This window comes from Sminthopsis crassicaudata, chromosome 2 (assembly GCF_048593235.1).
Source record: "Sminthopsis crassicaudata isolate SCR6 chromosome 2, ASM4859323v1, whole genome shotgun sequence".
Classification (NCBI taxonomy): domain Eukaryota; kingdom Metazoa; phylum Chordata; class Mammalia; order Dasyuromorphia; family Dasyuridae; genus Sminthopsis; species Sminthopsis crassicaudata.
The window spans coordinates 659,726,796-659,742,688 of record NC_133618.1 but is presented as its reverse complement, the minus strand read 5'-3'; the positions used below and the strand labels follow the sequence as shown (position 1 = coordinate 659,742,688).

Sequence of the window (15,893 nt, the reverse complement as noted above, 5' to 3'; positions counted from 1 at the left end):
GGGAACTCATCAAACATAGGTTTTCAAAAGCTCTCTAGAGAACAAGGGCAGATAGTTGAGGAAGAACAAGGGCAGCAGGATCCATTTTAAGATTGTATCAGGAGGACCGAAGCTGGCAATAAAAGCCCAGATTGTTTTAAAAAAAATTTGTGTTTGGAGGAAAAGGAAAGGTGAAAGAAGGATGAAGACTGTGTCTACAGGGGACAGGATCTTGGTTAAGGGATAGCAAAGACAAAAATGTTCAAGTTGACTCTTTTTGGTTTTAGGATTTTTTTTTTCTTACAAAGAAAATAATTTTTAGCCTGGCCAGACTAGAACAAAAGTGGTAGCAGACAAGGGAAGTCCAATTCAAACAAGGAAGGGGTCAGACAGCTTCTAACTTCTCTCAGTGAGTTCAAGTCACCAAGCTTAGATGAACAACATCCTTGGGTAATGAGAAAAAAAAAAAACCAGGCAAATGTAATTACTGAGGTGATCTCTCAAAATCTGGGAAGAAGAGTAGGCTGTAGACCTAGAGAAGAGTAAGTGTCACTGAAAATTTAAAAAATAAAATAAAATAACAACAAAGAGAAAAGATGAAAACTGCAGTGAATCTGAATTCCAATTCTCACAAAATCTAGGGTCACATTTTTTGGGGGGAATTTGCACTGACAGAGCAAAGCAGCTAACAGGACTTCGTTATGTTCAGCCCAAGTGAGAATGACTTCATTTCCTGTTATAGGATTTACGGGATCTTAGATCCAGGGCCGAGGGGAACAGAAGCAAGCTATCTCATCTCCTCATTTTACAGAGAAGGAAACAAAGGTGATGGAAACCTATCCAAGGTGCCACAAGCAGTAAACTTCAGAGAAGATGTGAACCTGGATCCTCAGACTAATTAGTCAAGTGTTTTTCCATGTAGCAAAGAATCTGATAGTCATGCTTGTGGATCAGATGGATAGGTATGGGCAGGTGACAAGATTGTTGGGTGAAAAATCACATCCAAAGACTGGTTCAATAGCTCCAGGTCTCCTCAGTAGAATCTAAGCTTTTTTGGGGTAAGTTCTGTTTTCTGGTATCCTCAGTGCTTTAGCATGGGGCCTCACACACAGAAGGCAAGAAAATCCATTTGACTGAACTGAATCTGCGACTCCCCTGACCAAGCCCTTTCTTTCAGAGCTTCCTCACTGTGCCCTCAGTCTGGCATTCAAGGCTCTCCATAGTCTGGGCCCCTGATGACCTGATGGATTCCTCTCCTCCACCAATCAGCTCCTTCTCTGAATTCTCCAGGCCTATCCTCCATTCCCTCATGGGGTTCCCTTGGGTTCCTCCTTAGCCTCCTCCTCAAAACAGCTTGTACTATATTTATGTGTACACGTTGGAGCCTCCTCCACAGTGGAATGGAAGTTCCTTGAAAACAGGGCCTTTTTGTTTTTACCCTCTCCAAGTCTTGCACCTAAGAAATGTTTGTTAAAGTCCCTTTAGAGGAAAATCTCCAGTGCAGTGCCCTAGGAAGGTGCCTGTGGTCCTGAGCTGCCCACATTTATCACTGATTTGGATCAGGAATTGAGGATAGATGGCCGTATCCAGAACCAGGGAGGCCCAACCAGATTTGGCTGCCCAAGGGTTCCCTTCACAGGTGAGGAGAAGCGACCTCTTGATACTGGGTCCCACACAGGACCGAAGCCTACACTTCTAACTCCCCCTTCCCCACAATTCTCACCCCTGGTTGCAGGGAGTTACTCACCTCCTGGACCACTCTGACGGCATGAGGAGGAGGGGCAGGAGCGGGGGCTTGGGTGTAGCCCATACTTGGCACTGTCACCAGCACTGGACTCGGGGAGGGAAGGGAGAACAGTTAGTGCTGGAACCTTCCCAAGACCCTTCTCGGTTCCTCTCGGCCCTCATCCCTAATTCAGGGCCAGAGGCTCTCTCTATTGCCTCACTGGGTAAGTGTGGCTTACGCCTGCCCATTTCCGGTGTTCCCCTCAGGACTCCGCCATCTCCTGAGGCTGGAGACGGCATCTTGCCCCTCTACATGACCCGCAGGCTCAGCCCTGCCCCTGTCCAAGAAAAGCTCCACTCCCAGTCCGGGTCAAACTCCAGAATTAGCCTCTTGTTCCCTTCTTTGCTCACTACTTTCCACATTCTACACTCCCATCACCTTTAAATCTTCCAGGTAGGAACTTTTTTATCATCTAAATCCCGCTTCTTCGTGGTCCCTTTCAGCTGTAACCTGAGGCCAACAGGCCTCTTCCCTCCCAGTGCAGGGGAACCTCTGGGGACATGTACCCAGGTTTTCAGCGCCATTGGCTCCTGGCAGGGCCACCACCTCGGTACGCTCCCAGGAAAGGGTATTGAAGATGAGGAAGTTGCGTGGCAGGCTCGGGTCGCGAGAGCTTAGCTCTCCTCCAAACAGAGACCAAATTGCAGCATTCAGAAGGCGGGAGCCACTGTTTCGAATCTCTGTGGATAAAGGAGGCAGAGAACTACATCTGCATCATGTCTGGGAAATGACAGGACATGGAGTAAGACCCGAGTCAGGAAATGGGCCCAGAAGGCACTCACAGAATCTAACAATGGGCCTGTGAGTGACTCTGGGGGGTTCAGCCCACAGCACCCTGGCTAGAAGGCTGGCTCTCAGCCCAGTCCCCACTGGTCTTGTCTGCTGTCACCTTTTCCCCCACTTCCCCACCCCCACAGCATTTCATTATGTAGAATCTGTGATTTTTAACCTTCAATGCCTACAGAACCTAGAGTCTTTAAGCCTGATTTTCACAGGCCCCCACTACCTCAGGTGGCCAAACTGCTTAATCCCCAGGGTTTCTTGGCTGGAACATGAGAAGACCCTTAGGACCTTCAAAAAGCATTTAGAGCCTCCTTTCTTTCAGCCTTTGCTCACATTTCCTTCTCTGAGTCAGAGGTTCTTCACCTTGGGTCTGTGAACCAGTTTTTAAAATATCTTAATAACTGAGCTTTGCTAAACTGGCTCCTTTGTAATCCTATGGCTTTTTTTTTTGTTTGTTTGTTTGTTTTTGTTTTGTTTTTTATACACATTCAAAAATATGATACTGAGAAGGGGTCCAAAAACTGCAACAGGATTGAGCTTCCTTAGCCTTTGAGCAAACCCTGCCCATTTTCCAAGTGCCAGCCCAGGCCTGGCCTCCTCATCGCCAGAGGAGCTCCCACTGAGTCTTCCTCCTCGGAGCTCCTCCAGCCCATCTTCTGTCCTAAATTTGCCTGTGATTGAGCTTCTCTTTCCTGCTTCCCAGCATTAAGCTGGGCATTTAATATGTGCTGAATAAAACCTTGTGGAATTTAACTGTTTTAAAGACAACTGGTCCACTTTTCTCATTCAAGGCGGGCCAGTACCTACCCACCTTCTACCCACATAAAGGTTTTTGCTGTCCTTCACAAGCTCTGGAGAGCTCTTCCTCTCCTCATCTGCTTTCTTTTTCTACACTTGGCACTCGAATGCCCTTTGAGTTTCTCCTTGCCTTCTAATACCAGCCCTGCCCATGAAGAATGGAATGGAGCTTCACAGGATGAAGGATCTGGTAGCTGCCATCTGGCCCAACTCTCTCATAAGTGAGCAGATAAAGTCTCAGAGGATGGTCAGGCCCTGCCTAAATAATGAAAGCAAGGAAGGGGAAAGGTCTCTGCTGATGTCAGGGAGAGCCTTTTTGGAGTCCCCCTTCTTCTTCTGCCCTCACAGTGGCCATTAGAAGTGCCCAGGGACAGACTCTGCTCTCCCTGTCTCCAATCTTTCCCCTCCCTCCAATGCCCTCTGCATCCCAATTCCATATTCAGCATCTTAACATATAATTACCACTATATAACAGTTGGGGAAATGGGGGCTAAACATGGGAGATCTTCTCCCTCAGCCTGCATGCTGGAGGGCAGGACAATGGGGACGGGCAGTGGCCGGGGCCTATCTCTTCTCTCACCTCCATAGTAGGTCAGAGCATCATCCACCACCTGCTGGATACAGCTTCCGGGAAGCACATCGTGGAACTGGTTGAGGAGCAAGAGCCTGTGGACGTTAGAGGAGCAAGGAGGACAGTCCATCTGAGAGCAGGCTAGAGGGGGCCACACCAATCACAGGAGGGGGATAAAACATTGCAGGGGACCTTGGCAGTTCTCCAATGATCTCTTACAGAGAATTAGAAGAAAGAGGAATATGCTATGCTGGGGGAGCAAGATGGGCCCAGAGGCAGAGCACATTCACCCCCAGGGAAAGGCACAAACGGAGACCATGTTACCTCCAGAGGTGCTGCAATTCAGCAGAGGGATACTGGAAAATTTCACTGCGTGTCAAAGCCAGGCTGCTCAAGAGTTCCACATCATGCAGGATCTGTTCACAGTCCCGATTCTCCTTCTTGATCTGAATGCAGGAGTGAAGTAGAGCAAAGTGGGTCAGAAGGGCAAGGATACCTCTCAATTGGGAACCCTGCCCCCGTGTTTATGGAATAGCCCTAGGCTGCAGTGTCTGCTCCATGTCTCATATTTCCTGTATGTCTCGCCCTTATATCCGATGTCACACCAGACACCTTCTCTCCTACCTCATTGGATCCTCTCTGCCTCTAGGCTTTCCTTACTCCAATCCATTCTGCATCACATTCATCTTCCTAAAGCATATTCCACTGCTCAAAAAAACTTCAAAGTTTCACATCTCACAAAGGATAAAATCTGAACTCCTTAACTTACCATCTATAATCTAGCTATACTCTACCTTACCAGTCTTATCTCCCTCATGGCCATATTTTGCAGACTTCAACTCTCTAATTCTATGATATACATCCATTCTTTCTCCTTCAGTCTTACTCTGATGCTTCATTGTGGCCTGGAGGTAATGTGACAGTTTAAGTTTGAAAAGGCTCATCATCACAAGGTTTAGGCCTCAGAAAAGGAATGTCTTTTGATTACAAATCATGAAGACTATTTACTAAGAAAAGGAGGGAATGTGTGCACTGACTAAATCACAAATCTTCCAAAGGAATAAAGGAACAAAAGACTTGTAAAACTGGACTCTGCAATCTCCTCAACCTAATATTACATTCCCTTGGACACACTACATTCATTTCACAGCCTGGTCTTTCCAATCTTCTTTATGAAATCTATAATCCAACCTCACTGACTGACTAGCTGGGCCTTGAACATAACCCTCACTCTCAAAGGATCCTGGAGCTGGAGTTGGAAGGGACCTTGGAGTCCATATGAGGAAACTGGGACCTTGAGAGGTGAAGCAAACTGCTTGGGGTAGGACAGATGGTATGTCTCAGAGGCAGGACTGGGGGCCAGCTTCTATCTGCCATGCCCATACTGGCTTGCCACTCAGCACAGTTGAACTGGCTGTTCCTGCTCGACCTCCCATTCTGACAATCTCTGGGTCCCTTTAAGAGTCATTCCAGTACTACATTCCACCAGGAGGCTTTTCCTGGTCCTCCATCTCCTAGGCATTCTTCTATAGGTTCCAATTTAGCTGCATGGTCTCCTCAGGCAAACTCTGAGGGCAGGACTGGTTTTTGCTTTCCCTTTGCATCCTCAAGCTCAGTTCTTAATAGAAACTTGATAACCATTTAAATAATTTCTGCCCTGGGCCCTTCCTAATGTGGTGCCTCCCTCACCTGGAATGCCCTTTCTTCTCCTCTCCCATCCAAACCCTACAGTTTTCAGAGCCCAAAGCAAGTCTCCTTTCCTTCAGGAAGACACATGACTGTTCTCTGAAGCTACACTGACCTCCTCTCAAATTCTATATATTCTGAAGCCTAACAACAAAGTCTAACACTTGATTCCACACTGCCTTGTAATGTTCTCTTCCTCTTGAATCCCCAATTAGACTGTAGACTTTGTAAGGATTGAAAAACAAAGTGAAGGAAGGATTCCTCTTTAAATTTCCCCACCTTTTACTAGAAATGACTTACTTGAGCATGGGTAGTATAGGAGCCATTGTGAAGTTCCAGGAACAATTCCCCTACCCAAGTGCAAAGCTGACCCGTATCCCTCTCCAATAAAGAGAAAAACCGATCTGGGGTAGAGAAATACACCCTATGGAAAGCAACAAAATCGAGGCTATGAGAGAAGGAAGTGCTTGGGCCTCAGCAGCTTCATGAAATCTCTAACTTAAAAGGGTCTGGAGGGACTCAACTTGTCCAGCTCCCTCCCACTAGGCAAAACCAGTGCCCAAACAAGTATGTATTGGAAGTATTGCTCTCACTCCTCCCTCCCCAGCCAAGGCCAGTAATAATGCTCTTGGAACAACAGTTTTTCCATTGCTTGGGTTCTCAGCATCTCTCCTCAAAGGCAAGGAGTGATTTTTTTTCTTTTTTGATTCTTCCATTTGGATTCTGAGAGCAAAATTCTAGTATGAGAGGGCCAAGGGAATAGGGGAGAGAAGGGCAGGTAATGGGGTCTCTGACCTGGGCAGTCCATCCGTATCCTTCATCCGTTCCAGTCGGTCTAGCATGATCTGGGTGGGGCCGCCACCCCCATCCCCAAAACCATAGAGGAAGGCACTGTGGTTCACCCTTCCCTTGTCCTTGTTGTTGTTCATAGTCTTCAGCACCTGGAAGAAGCCATCATACCCTAAATACATCATACCCAAGGCAAGCCCAGGGAAAGAGAGACCCTAAAAAGCCAGTCCACTATTTCCTTTTCCCAACCAAACATCAGGAGAATCAAGAGGTTTGGACTATCCTTATATGGTTTCCTGTATCTATATTCCCAGGCTCACCTCTTCTACACGGCCCTCCATCCCATAAGAATCTCCAGGAGGAAAGTGGGCCAATACCCGGGAACCATCAATTCCTTTCCAGAAGAAGGTATGATGCTATGAGGACAGAGGAGGGAGACACAAAAAGAAAGGGGTAAATTAATGCAAGGAATATAGAGGATGGGAGCCCTATGGCCCTATGGGTTCTGGCCCCAGGGTAGATGGGCAAGGTAAGGAGAAAGGTCTGAGTCTAGGAAGCCATGAGTCCTCTACACTTGGTGGAGGTACTCAGCTTCTGGAGGGAGAAGAAGGGGTGCCATTCCCAGAGGCAGTGCAATACAAGGACTATAAACTGGAGTCCTGGCTCAGCCACTTCACCTCTGAACCTGCTTCCTCATCTGCAAATGGTCATCCTGATACCTTATCTGATTGAAGGGAGAGGTTGGGACTAAGTGATTTCTTGAAGAGATTTTTTTCAGCTCTGAGTTAAGGTTCGGGAGGGGGGGGCGGGGCTGAGCTGACCCTTCTATCCACCAGAAACAATAGCTAGCCAAGCGGGATCCCCACCGCGCATACCACCATGCTGCCCTTCCCCCGCTCCCCAGATCCTTCCCACTAACAGGGAAGGAGTTCACCAAGTTCCAGCTCAGCTTCTGCGTCAGGAAGCGCTGGATGCCACAGCCACGCATGATCTGGGGGAGCTGGGCCGAATATCCAAATGTGTCGGGAAGCCAGAACTGGGAAGAACGACAAATGGTGAGTTTCTGTCAAACCAGTATCAAGATCCTAACTAGCTCAATTGTTTCTTTCTCTACCAACAGGTCATCGTGCCTCTGGCCTGCTGACGGGACTTAGGCTTGTTCAGATAGCTCTGTGCCTGGTGTCACCAGGAAAGAGAAAGATGAGGCCCAGGGACAAAGGCAAGATGGAAGGAGGGGGCTTACCTCAGAACACACTTTTCCAAATTCTTGAAGGAAGAAGTTCTGTCCTTGAAGGAACTGCCTCACCATAGATTCTCCACTGGGAAGGTTCCCATCCTGAGTAAGCAAAAGTCACCCCACAATCTTTGACCCTTTACTCTTGGTAATAACCTCACTTATTGCTATGACTTCAACCTCCATTTCTACACAGATGACTGCTTGACCTATGTTTCCACCCGTGACCTGAATTCTGAGCTCTAGACCTATGTTGCTGGATGGTATCCCCTGGTAGGATGTCCTACATTAAACTTCACGACACATCCGGTCTAAGTCTGTTATTTTCTCTCCAAACCCATTCAACCTTTGGACTTCACAGTGCCACTCAGCCAGCTAGCAGACATCACCTGCTCCTCTCTCCTAAAGCACCTTTCAGGTTAATCCCAATGCCCGGCCCCTAGAGAGGCTCCATCACCACTTCCACAGGCAACGACTGCCCTGCCTTCAAATAGGGCTTTGCCACCTCCATTCATTAAGGTTCTCAAAAACCTGCAGGAACTCCTGCAGAAAATTCTAGCACCTTGCCCTTCCTAACATGGCAGTCAATGGTCACTTTTCTTGAGCCCAGAGAAACCAAAAGGAGGCCTCTGAACAGTCAGTGTGCCTTTCTATGCCTGGAATACCTCCATTTCCCACTCATTAAATTGCTACCATCCCTTTAAAGCTCAAATGTTACTTCCACAGGTAGTTTTCTCGGATCCCTCTGACTGTGCCTCTATACTTTCACACAAAATTTTGTTTTGCAATTTTCTAATGTACTTATGGGGGCGGCTGGATCGTGCTGCAGATAGAGCACTGGGTCAGGAAGATCCAAATTCATTTCCTAACTGGGTGACCCCAGGCAAGTCACTTTACCCTGTTTGCCTCCGCTTTCTCATATATAAAATGTGCTGGAGTGGAAAAACCTCTCCAGTATCTTTGCCAAGAACAAAATAGAAAGAAAAGACCAAGATCCCGGTGGAGAAGCCAGCATGATGATACTAACAATAATCAAAGGTGGAAGTAATAACTGGCTGACGATTTATTAGAAAGGGGTTGAGGGCTCCCTCTGAGACACAAGATGTGTCCTCAGAAATGTGGGATATGGGAAGAGAGGATGTGATCAGGAGGAGGACACAAAGAGCTGTTCCAGCCAGGAAGTTCTTACCATCTCAACCCAGGTGCCACCCACTGGAATAAACTGTCCTGCCCGGACATATTCCTTGATTCGGGAATATAAGCTTGGGTAGTACCTCTTCACCCACTCGTACTGTTGTGCCTGGGAATGGAGAATAAACTTATTTTAATGGCTCTCTTGTAAAGGCTTTTTGTCCATCAGCCCTGGATAGCAATCGTCAAGTCTCGTTAAGAGCGTGAATGAATTCTGCATCCCTCCAGCTCTCCCTCCTAAATCAGTATGGCTCAAATTGAACCTAATCTACTTCTTATTCTTCCCTTCCAAAGTGAAGTGAAGCTCTGGTTAAAAACAAGGATGTCAGATTTCCATAAAATAGGCTATGTAAGTTTCCATTATACTGTTGGATTCATTTCAGTCTTGGTGCAAGAACAAAGGTGTGAAACCTTTAAGTGAGAATTCAGGCTCTAAGATTCAACTGATGATCCCTCCAACAAATGACCAGACTATGTTTAGAAGCTCCTACCCTTTGGATCATGGAAGCCCTCAGATGCAAAAGCCCAAAGACCTTTCCGTATACTAAAGCTTACATCCAGAGCAAAGCACTCAAGGACAGGGAATTATAGGTATCTTCCTATTCTTACCTGAGAGCAAGCAAATGTGAACTGTGGATTCTTCTCCATGAGTTGAATGACTGATGACCAACTACGAGCACATTTCCGGATTGTCTCCTTATAGGGCCAGAGCCAAGCTATGATGAGGGAAGAGAATGGACACTGTTCTAGGAACTAATATTCCTTTCTTCTCCCAATCTCAAAACAGAATGTCTACCAAAGTCTCAGAACAGTGTGAATCCATTAAAATCCCACCTCCTTAGCCAGATACAGTGACTTTATCTCAGCTATAACACAAGCAGACCACGCAGTTATTTTCTCTCACTTGGGCTTCTGTGGGGAGTTTACAGGTAGCAATCTTCCATGTATACAGACTTTTTTGTCTGTGCCATCATTTCCCTTATTTTATTTAAATCTTAAATCCCATTCCATCTCTATCCACCCCATCTGACTCCACTCCAGAAGTAAATAGTATTAATCTCACTATAGATGAGTGAGAAAACCAAAATCCATAGAGGTTTAATGCCTTGTCCCAAATCCTGCAAAAAGTCAGTAAAAAGCTGATAATCGGTCCCCTTGACCCCAGCCCAGCCCAACTGCTATCACATATAGTCTCTGTCTTGAAGTAGAGCCCAGAAAAGTTGCCCCAGGCAGATAAGAATTATGTTCTTAAAAGATGCTCAGGAATGGATACTGAGTTATCAGCTATGATATAGAAACTGATATTTGTCACACACTTTGTAGAATGGGGATTCCTTTTGGGTAAAAACTGGACAAGGAGGCTGTCGGTGGTCTTTCCAGTTCTCAAACTCTGTAGTCAGTGAGAATATGTCTCCTAGATCTCTCTCACTAAAAGCCAGTGCCTATAAGTGAGAATGTTCTCTTTCTACATCCTTTTGACAGAACTAATTCATTAGGTTCAAAAAGAACTTGGAAAGGAGTTATGGGCTGAATTTTCAAGATAACAACAGCATTTGGGGGCAACTAGGTAGATAGAGCACTAGTCCTGGACTCAATAGAACCTGAGTTCAAATCCAGCCTCAGACATTTACTAACTGTGTGACCCTGGGTAAGTCACTTACCACCGCTTGCCTATCCTTCCCTGCCATCCCACTCAACCCCCTTTCCTGGGAAAAAAAAAAAAAAGAAAATAAAGAGATTTTCCTTTTAGAAAAAACAGAATCGAAACTGGTATTATTATACTGTATTTCATGATATCAATAAACTAGATTTTGGTTTCCCCTTTCCAATATTAATTCCATCATCTGAGTAAGTACTTAACTTATTTAGCCTCAGTTGTTTCAACTAGAGAGACTATACAAGATTATCTTTAAAGCTAGGATGCTAGACTAGATGATCTCTCAATATCACATTCAACTCTAAGTTCTATGATTATGATAACAATCATGGATAAATTTTGAATATGACATTCTGTTCCTTTAACTGTTCCATTCAAGAAATTCCTTTACAAAATTTTACTCTTGTGTTACACATCCTTTACAAAGTCCTATAGACTCAATTCCTAGTCTTGTGTATGAGGGTGAAACTAGTTTCTTGAAAAGCTATACCAGTGAGTGAAAGCTCTGGAAGAATCTACCATGTTGGAATAGCTTTGGACATGGTTCTGGCAATAGTCTGTGCTTTGCCATATGGGGCCTGATTTTATTATGTACCAAGAGGTTCATCACCAATACTTTGGTCACTTTAAGATGAATTATCTGGTGATGGCCATTCATGACACAAAAATACAAAATGACCCTCTCCAGTGACAGTGATTAAAAAAAAAAAAAAAGAAAAAGAAAGGAAAAGAAAACAAAAAGGGGGACAAAGGCTAAGAAGCATAGAGCTCTCAGAATGATGATAACTGAGGTTGGCATTGACCCATAGTGACCTTGAAATGAAACCAGAAGAGAAAAGGAAATTGCAGCTAAATGGAAGGATAGGTCATAGACTCTCTTGGGATAAGCAAACAAAGGAACTGGGAGAGTTGATTTTACGATGTAAGGCAATGAGGAGCATTACTTCATGGGACACTTAACAGCACATTAAGTGTCAGCAAAAAGACCACCATGAAACTGATTGCACTTATATGACATCTTGAAAGATATAGGTATGAAGATAAGATTCTGTAGGCCTTAGCCCTCAGTTTCCCTCAAAGGGGTAATTATAATACAGTGAACTACTATTCCCCTCTGTTTTCCAGCTGTTGAATAACCTTGGGAATAAATATAGCTTAAAGAACCCTGTCCTGGGTGGATTCTGGCCAAATCCACCAAGGATGTGATATCTATATACTAACTAGCCATTCCAGGAGTAAAGCTTCACTCTAGGCAGACTCTGGCCTCCTTCTGTATTTGCTCAAGAAAGTAAAGGCAGTACTGCTGGCATTTAGCCACCTTTGTTCTCTGGGCTATTTAAGTCACGAAAGATCAATAGCCAAATTGGAATCTCACCTATGGAGAGAGCATGCTCTGTCTGAGACCTTCCCGGTCGGGACTTGCAGGGCTGTAATCAGGGATTCCCCAGCCTGCAGTCTGCAAAGTTGGTGCTTCCCTGAATCGGTGATGTAGTCTTTCTTCTCTCCCTCTCTAGTCTATCTCTTTATATTGTACTAATTATATTAATCATAGGATGCATTAAGTGCTTTTGTTGAAATAACTACACTTGCTTTTTAAAAATAATTCATTATTATTAAACATTTTCATACAACCTGGCATCTTAGGTCTTGTTATGGAAGTGAACCATTCTATAGGAGCAAATTCTTAAATCTTAACCTGATATGTCTATAATGGAGAATCAGGCTGAGGAAGTTTATGAAAAATTCAACAAGACCCCCTAAATTAAATCAATGCACACAATGATATGCACTAACTTTCCAGCAAAGACAGGCACAGGGAAGAATGGTGGAAAAGCATGTTAGGAAACATGGTTTATGAATAACAAGAGAAAGGCAAAAGATTTGCAAACTACAAAAAAGGCTATACAGGTAAATGAGGAGAAAAGTAACATTACAAGGGCTTTGCCATCGGATGTGCGTGCAATGCAGTCTCCAGAGAGCTGGGCTCCTAAAGGTCCCTACCTTTGGTCTTGATATATCATAAAGGGCCCTGAAGATGCAGCTTTTGAACCTCAAAAATCCACGGCAACTTAAGCCAGGAGGTGGAGGTCAAAACAGGAAGTCAGTGTATGATTACCTGATGGCAAAGCAAAGCAGAAGGAAGAGTCCGGCCCTGCTACAAAGACTTAGTTCAGGAGCTAAAGTCAGACAGACAAGTAAAACTAAAGAAGGCACAGACACTATTAAAAACTACTGCAGACCCAGAGATTTTTATCCCCTCATCCCCCCAAAAGGGAAAGTATAACTTTAACAGCTACAAAGGAAAGATTCAAAAGGGAGAATGGGTGTGATTTTTTTTAACAAGAATTTTAACATTTTTTTAAACAAGAATTATAAGAATACCTACCTAGAAGAAATGAAACATTAAATAATAATAATAAAAGTACTAGTTAAAAGAATTGAAAGGAGAATCAGCAGCTTAGAATAGAAAGTGGTAAACTTTTGAAGATAGATAATAGGTCAGCTGAAAATTAGAAAAGACTAAATAGAAACTAGTAATTCCACATGACAGCAAAAAATTTTAAAACAAAATATATCTTGCTAAAAGATATTATAGGCCATAAAGTTATATCAATACTAAACATATATGCACCAAGTGGTATAGCATCCAAATTCTTAAAGGAGAAATTAAGTCAGCTACAGGAAGAAATAGATAGAAAAACTATACTAGGGAGGACCTAAACCTCCCTTTTTCAGAATCAGATAAATCTAACCACAAAATATACAAGAAGGAAGTTAAGGAGGTGAACAGAATTTTAGAAAAGTTAAATATGATAGAAGCTGGAAAAAAATGAACAGGGATAGAAAGAAACCTTTTTCTCTGCAGTATATAGTATCTAAACAAAAACTGACCACATATTAGGGCATAAAAACTTCACATTCAAATGCAAAAAGGCAGAAATATTAAATACAGCCATTTGAGATTATGATGCAATAAAAATTCCATGCCCTAAAAGGACATGGAAAGACAGATTAAAAATTGATTAGAAATTAACAATCTAATTCTAAAGAATAAGTGGGTCAAACAACAAATCATAGAAACAATCAATGATTTCATCCAAGAGAATGACAATGAGACAACATACCAAAACTTATGGGGTACAGCCAAAACAGTTCTTGGGGGAAATTTTATATCTCTTAAATGCTTACATCAATAAAACAGAGAAAATCAATGAATTTGGAATGTAGCTAACAAAGCTAAAAAAAGGACAAATTAGGGGCAGCTAGGTAGCACAGTGGATAGAGCACCAGCCCTGAAGTTAGGAAGACCTGAGTTCAAATCTGGTTTCAGATACTTAACACTTCCTGGCTGTGTGACCTTGAGCTAGTCACTTAACCCCAAATGCCTCAGCAAAAATTTAAAAAAAAAAAAAAAAGGACAAATTAGAAATCCTGATTAAATACCAAATTAGAAATTCTGAAAATCAGAGACTAATAAAATTGAAAGTAAAAAAAACTATTGAACTAATAAAACTAGGAGCTAGCTTTATGAAAAAAATCAATATAAGAGATAAGCCACTGGTTAATTTGATTTAAAAGAAAAGAAAGAAGAAAAACCAAATTACCAGTTTCAAAAATGAAAAGGGTAAAGTTACCACCAATGGAGAGGAAATTAAAATAATAATTAGGAACTGTTTTGCCCAACTGTATGCCAATAAGTCTGACAATCTAAGTGCAATGAATGGATATTTACAAAACTATAAATTTTCCAAATTAACAGAAGAGAAAATAAAATACTTAACCCTATTTTAGAAAAAGAAATTAAGTAAGCCATCAAATAATTTTTTTTAAAAAATCGCCAGGGTCAAATGGATTTACAAGTGAATTCTACCAAACATTTAAAGAGCAATAAATTATAATATATAAATTATTTGAAAAAAAAAATAGGTGAAGGAGTCCTACCCATATTCTCTTTATGAAACAAATAAAACGCTGATATCTAAACCAAGAAGTGCCAAAACAGAGAAAGAAAAGTACAGCCCAATTTCCCTAATGAACACTGATACAAAAATTTTAAATAAGTTATTTGGAGAATTTGTAGCAATTTATCCCTAGGATAATAATATACTATGACCAGGTGGAATTTATACCAGGAATGCAGGGCAAATTCAGTATCAGGAAAATATCAGCATAATTGATCATATCAATTGGTTACAAAACCAACAAATCACACGATTATCTCAACAAATGCAAAAAAAGCCATTGAAAAAATATAACACTCATTCCTATTAAAAACACTAGAGAGCACAGGATAAATAATAATAATTAAAATAATAAGCAGTATCTACCTAAAATCTTCAGCAAGCATATGTAATGAGGATAAGCTAGAAGCCTTCCCAGTAAGATCAGGGTTCATGAAGCAATGATGCCATTCTAGCATGTGAATGTAATGAAATACTACTATTTCATAAGAAATGATGAGCAGACAGATTTCAGAAAAATCTGGAGAGACTTAACACAAACTGATGCTGAGTGAAGTGAAGCTACATCTGGCATGTATTGCATGACAGTTCTTACAATGGCAAAAGCTGGAAACTCCAGGTTTACATGCTTTCCTTTTTTGTGTCACATTTCTGTCCACTGGCATAATCTGACTAGGCCACATATGGACTAAGAGCAGACTAAGATGCTATGGGACAGAGCTGCCCCAGAAGCTGTTTCCTGGATCCCAGTCCGGTCTCTACCCTAGCTTTGTCTCACCCTTCCCATTTCCTTCCTCTGCACACAGACTTTCCCTCCCTCTGCCCGGAGCCCTCCATACCTGAGTCAATGTGGCAGTGCCCTATAGCATGGATGGTGTGCTGGCTGTCCCCATTGCGCTGGCGGAAGATACCCGATGCCAGGGAACGGGCTGTCGAAAAGGTACCAGGGTCAGTTGGGTCACACACGTTCACCATCTGGTTGGCTGTGTAGAGGGTCTGGAAACTCCGCTGGCTGCCCTCCCCAAGGCACTAATTGGGGCAGGAGGCAGAAGAGGAATAAATAAGGCTTATACACAGTGGGAGAGAGAGCTTTCAGCAGGGCCTGACCTCATCCTATCACTTTTAGAATATTGTCTATGGACAAAACATTCTCTTCCTTCATTGTTGCTATTCCCCTACTCAAGCCTGAATTATCTGCTCCTCGTTCAGGCATCTGAAGCCATTTCAACGCCAGCTTGACTGATTCCAGGACATGCCTCTCCCCCTTTGCTCCGAACATCTTCCTCGTTGAACCACTGTCGGCCCACTGTCCTCCTCTTCCCTCACTCTTCTCTGCCTATTTAAACTCAGCCATCCTTCTATATCCAGCTCTTCTGGGGAGCCCTCACCAACCATTCCAGCCCACACTTGTCAAACCCTTCTCTTCACTCTACACATGTACAAGCTAAAGAAAGAGT

At 43.3% G+C, this 15,893-nt stretch overlaps 1 protein-coding gene across 5 annotated transcripts in view; it reads right to left on the bottom strand.

Annotated features, from left to right (window-relative positions):
* Positions 1-15,893, bottom strand: part of MAN2C1 (mannosidase alpha class 2C member 1) — a 32,463-nt gene that overhangs the window by 4,123 nt on the left and 12,447 nt on the right. For all 5 annotated transcript variants that reach the window (XM_074296935.1, XM_074296937.1, XM_074296939.1 and 2 more), the window contains 12 exons: positions 15,276-15,465; positions 9,427-9,533; positions 8,816-8,926; positions 7,636-7,728; positions 7,312-7,428; positions 6,713-6,808; positions 6,399-6,544; positions 5,904-6,027; positions 4,242-4,363; positions 3,927-4,012; positions 2,272-2,445; positions 1,727-1,809 (listed from right to left, as the gene is read on the bottom strand). In XM_074296935.1, coding sequence (XP_074153036.1) covers positions 1,727-1,809; positions 2,272-2,445; positions 3,927-4,012; positions 4,242-4,363; positions 5,904-6,027; positions 6,399-6,544; positions 6,713-6,808; positions 7,312-7,428; positions 7,636-7,728; positions 8,816-8,926; positions 9,427-9,533; positions 15,276-15,465 — 1,449 coding nt within the window. The remainder of the gene's footprint in view (positions 1-1,726; positions 1,810-2,271; positions 2,446-3,926; positions 4,013-4,241; positions 4,364-5,903; positions 6,028-6,398; positions 6,545-6,712; positions 6,809-7,311; positions 7,429-7,635; positions 7,729-8,815; positions 8,927-9,426; positions 9,534-15,275; positions 15,466-15,893) is intronic.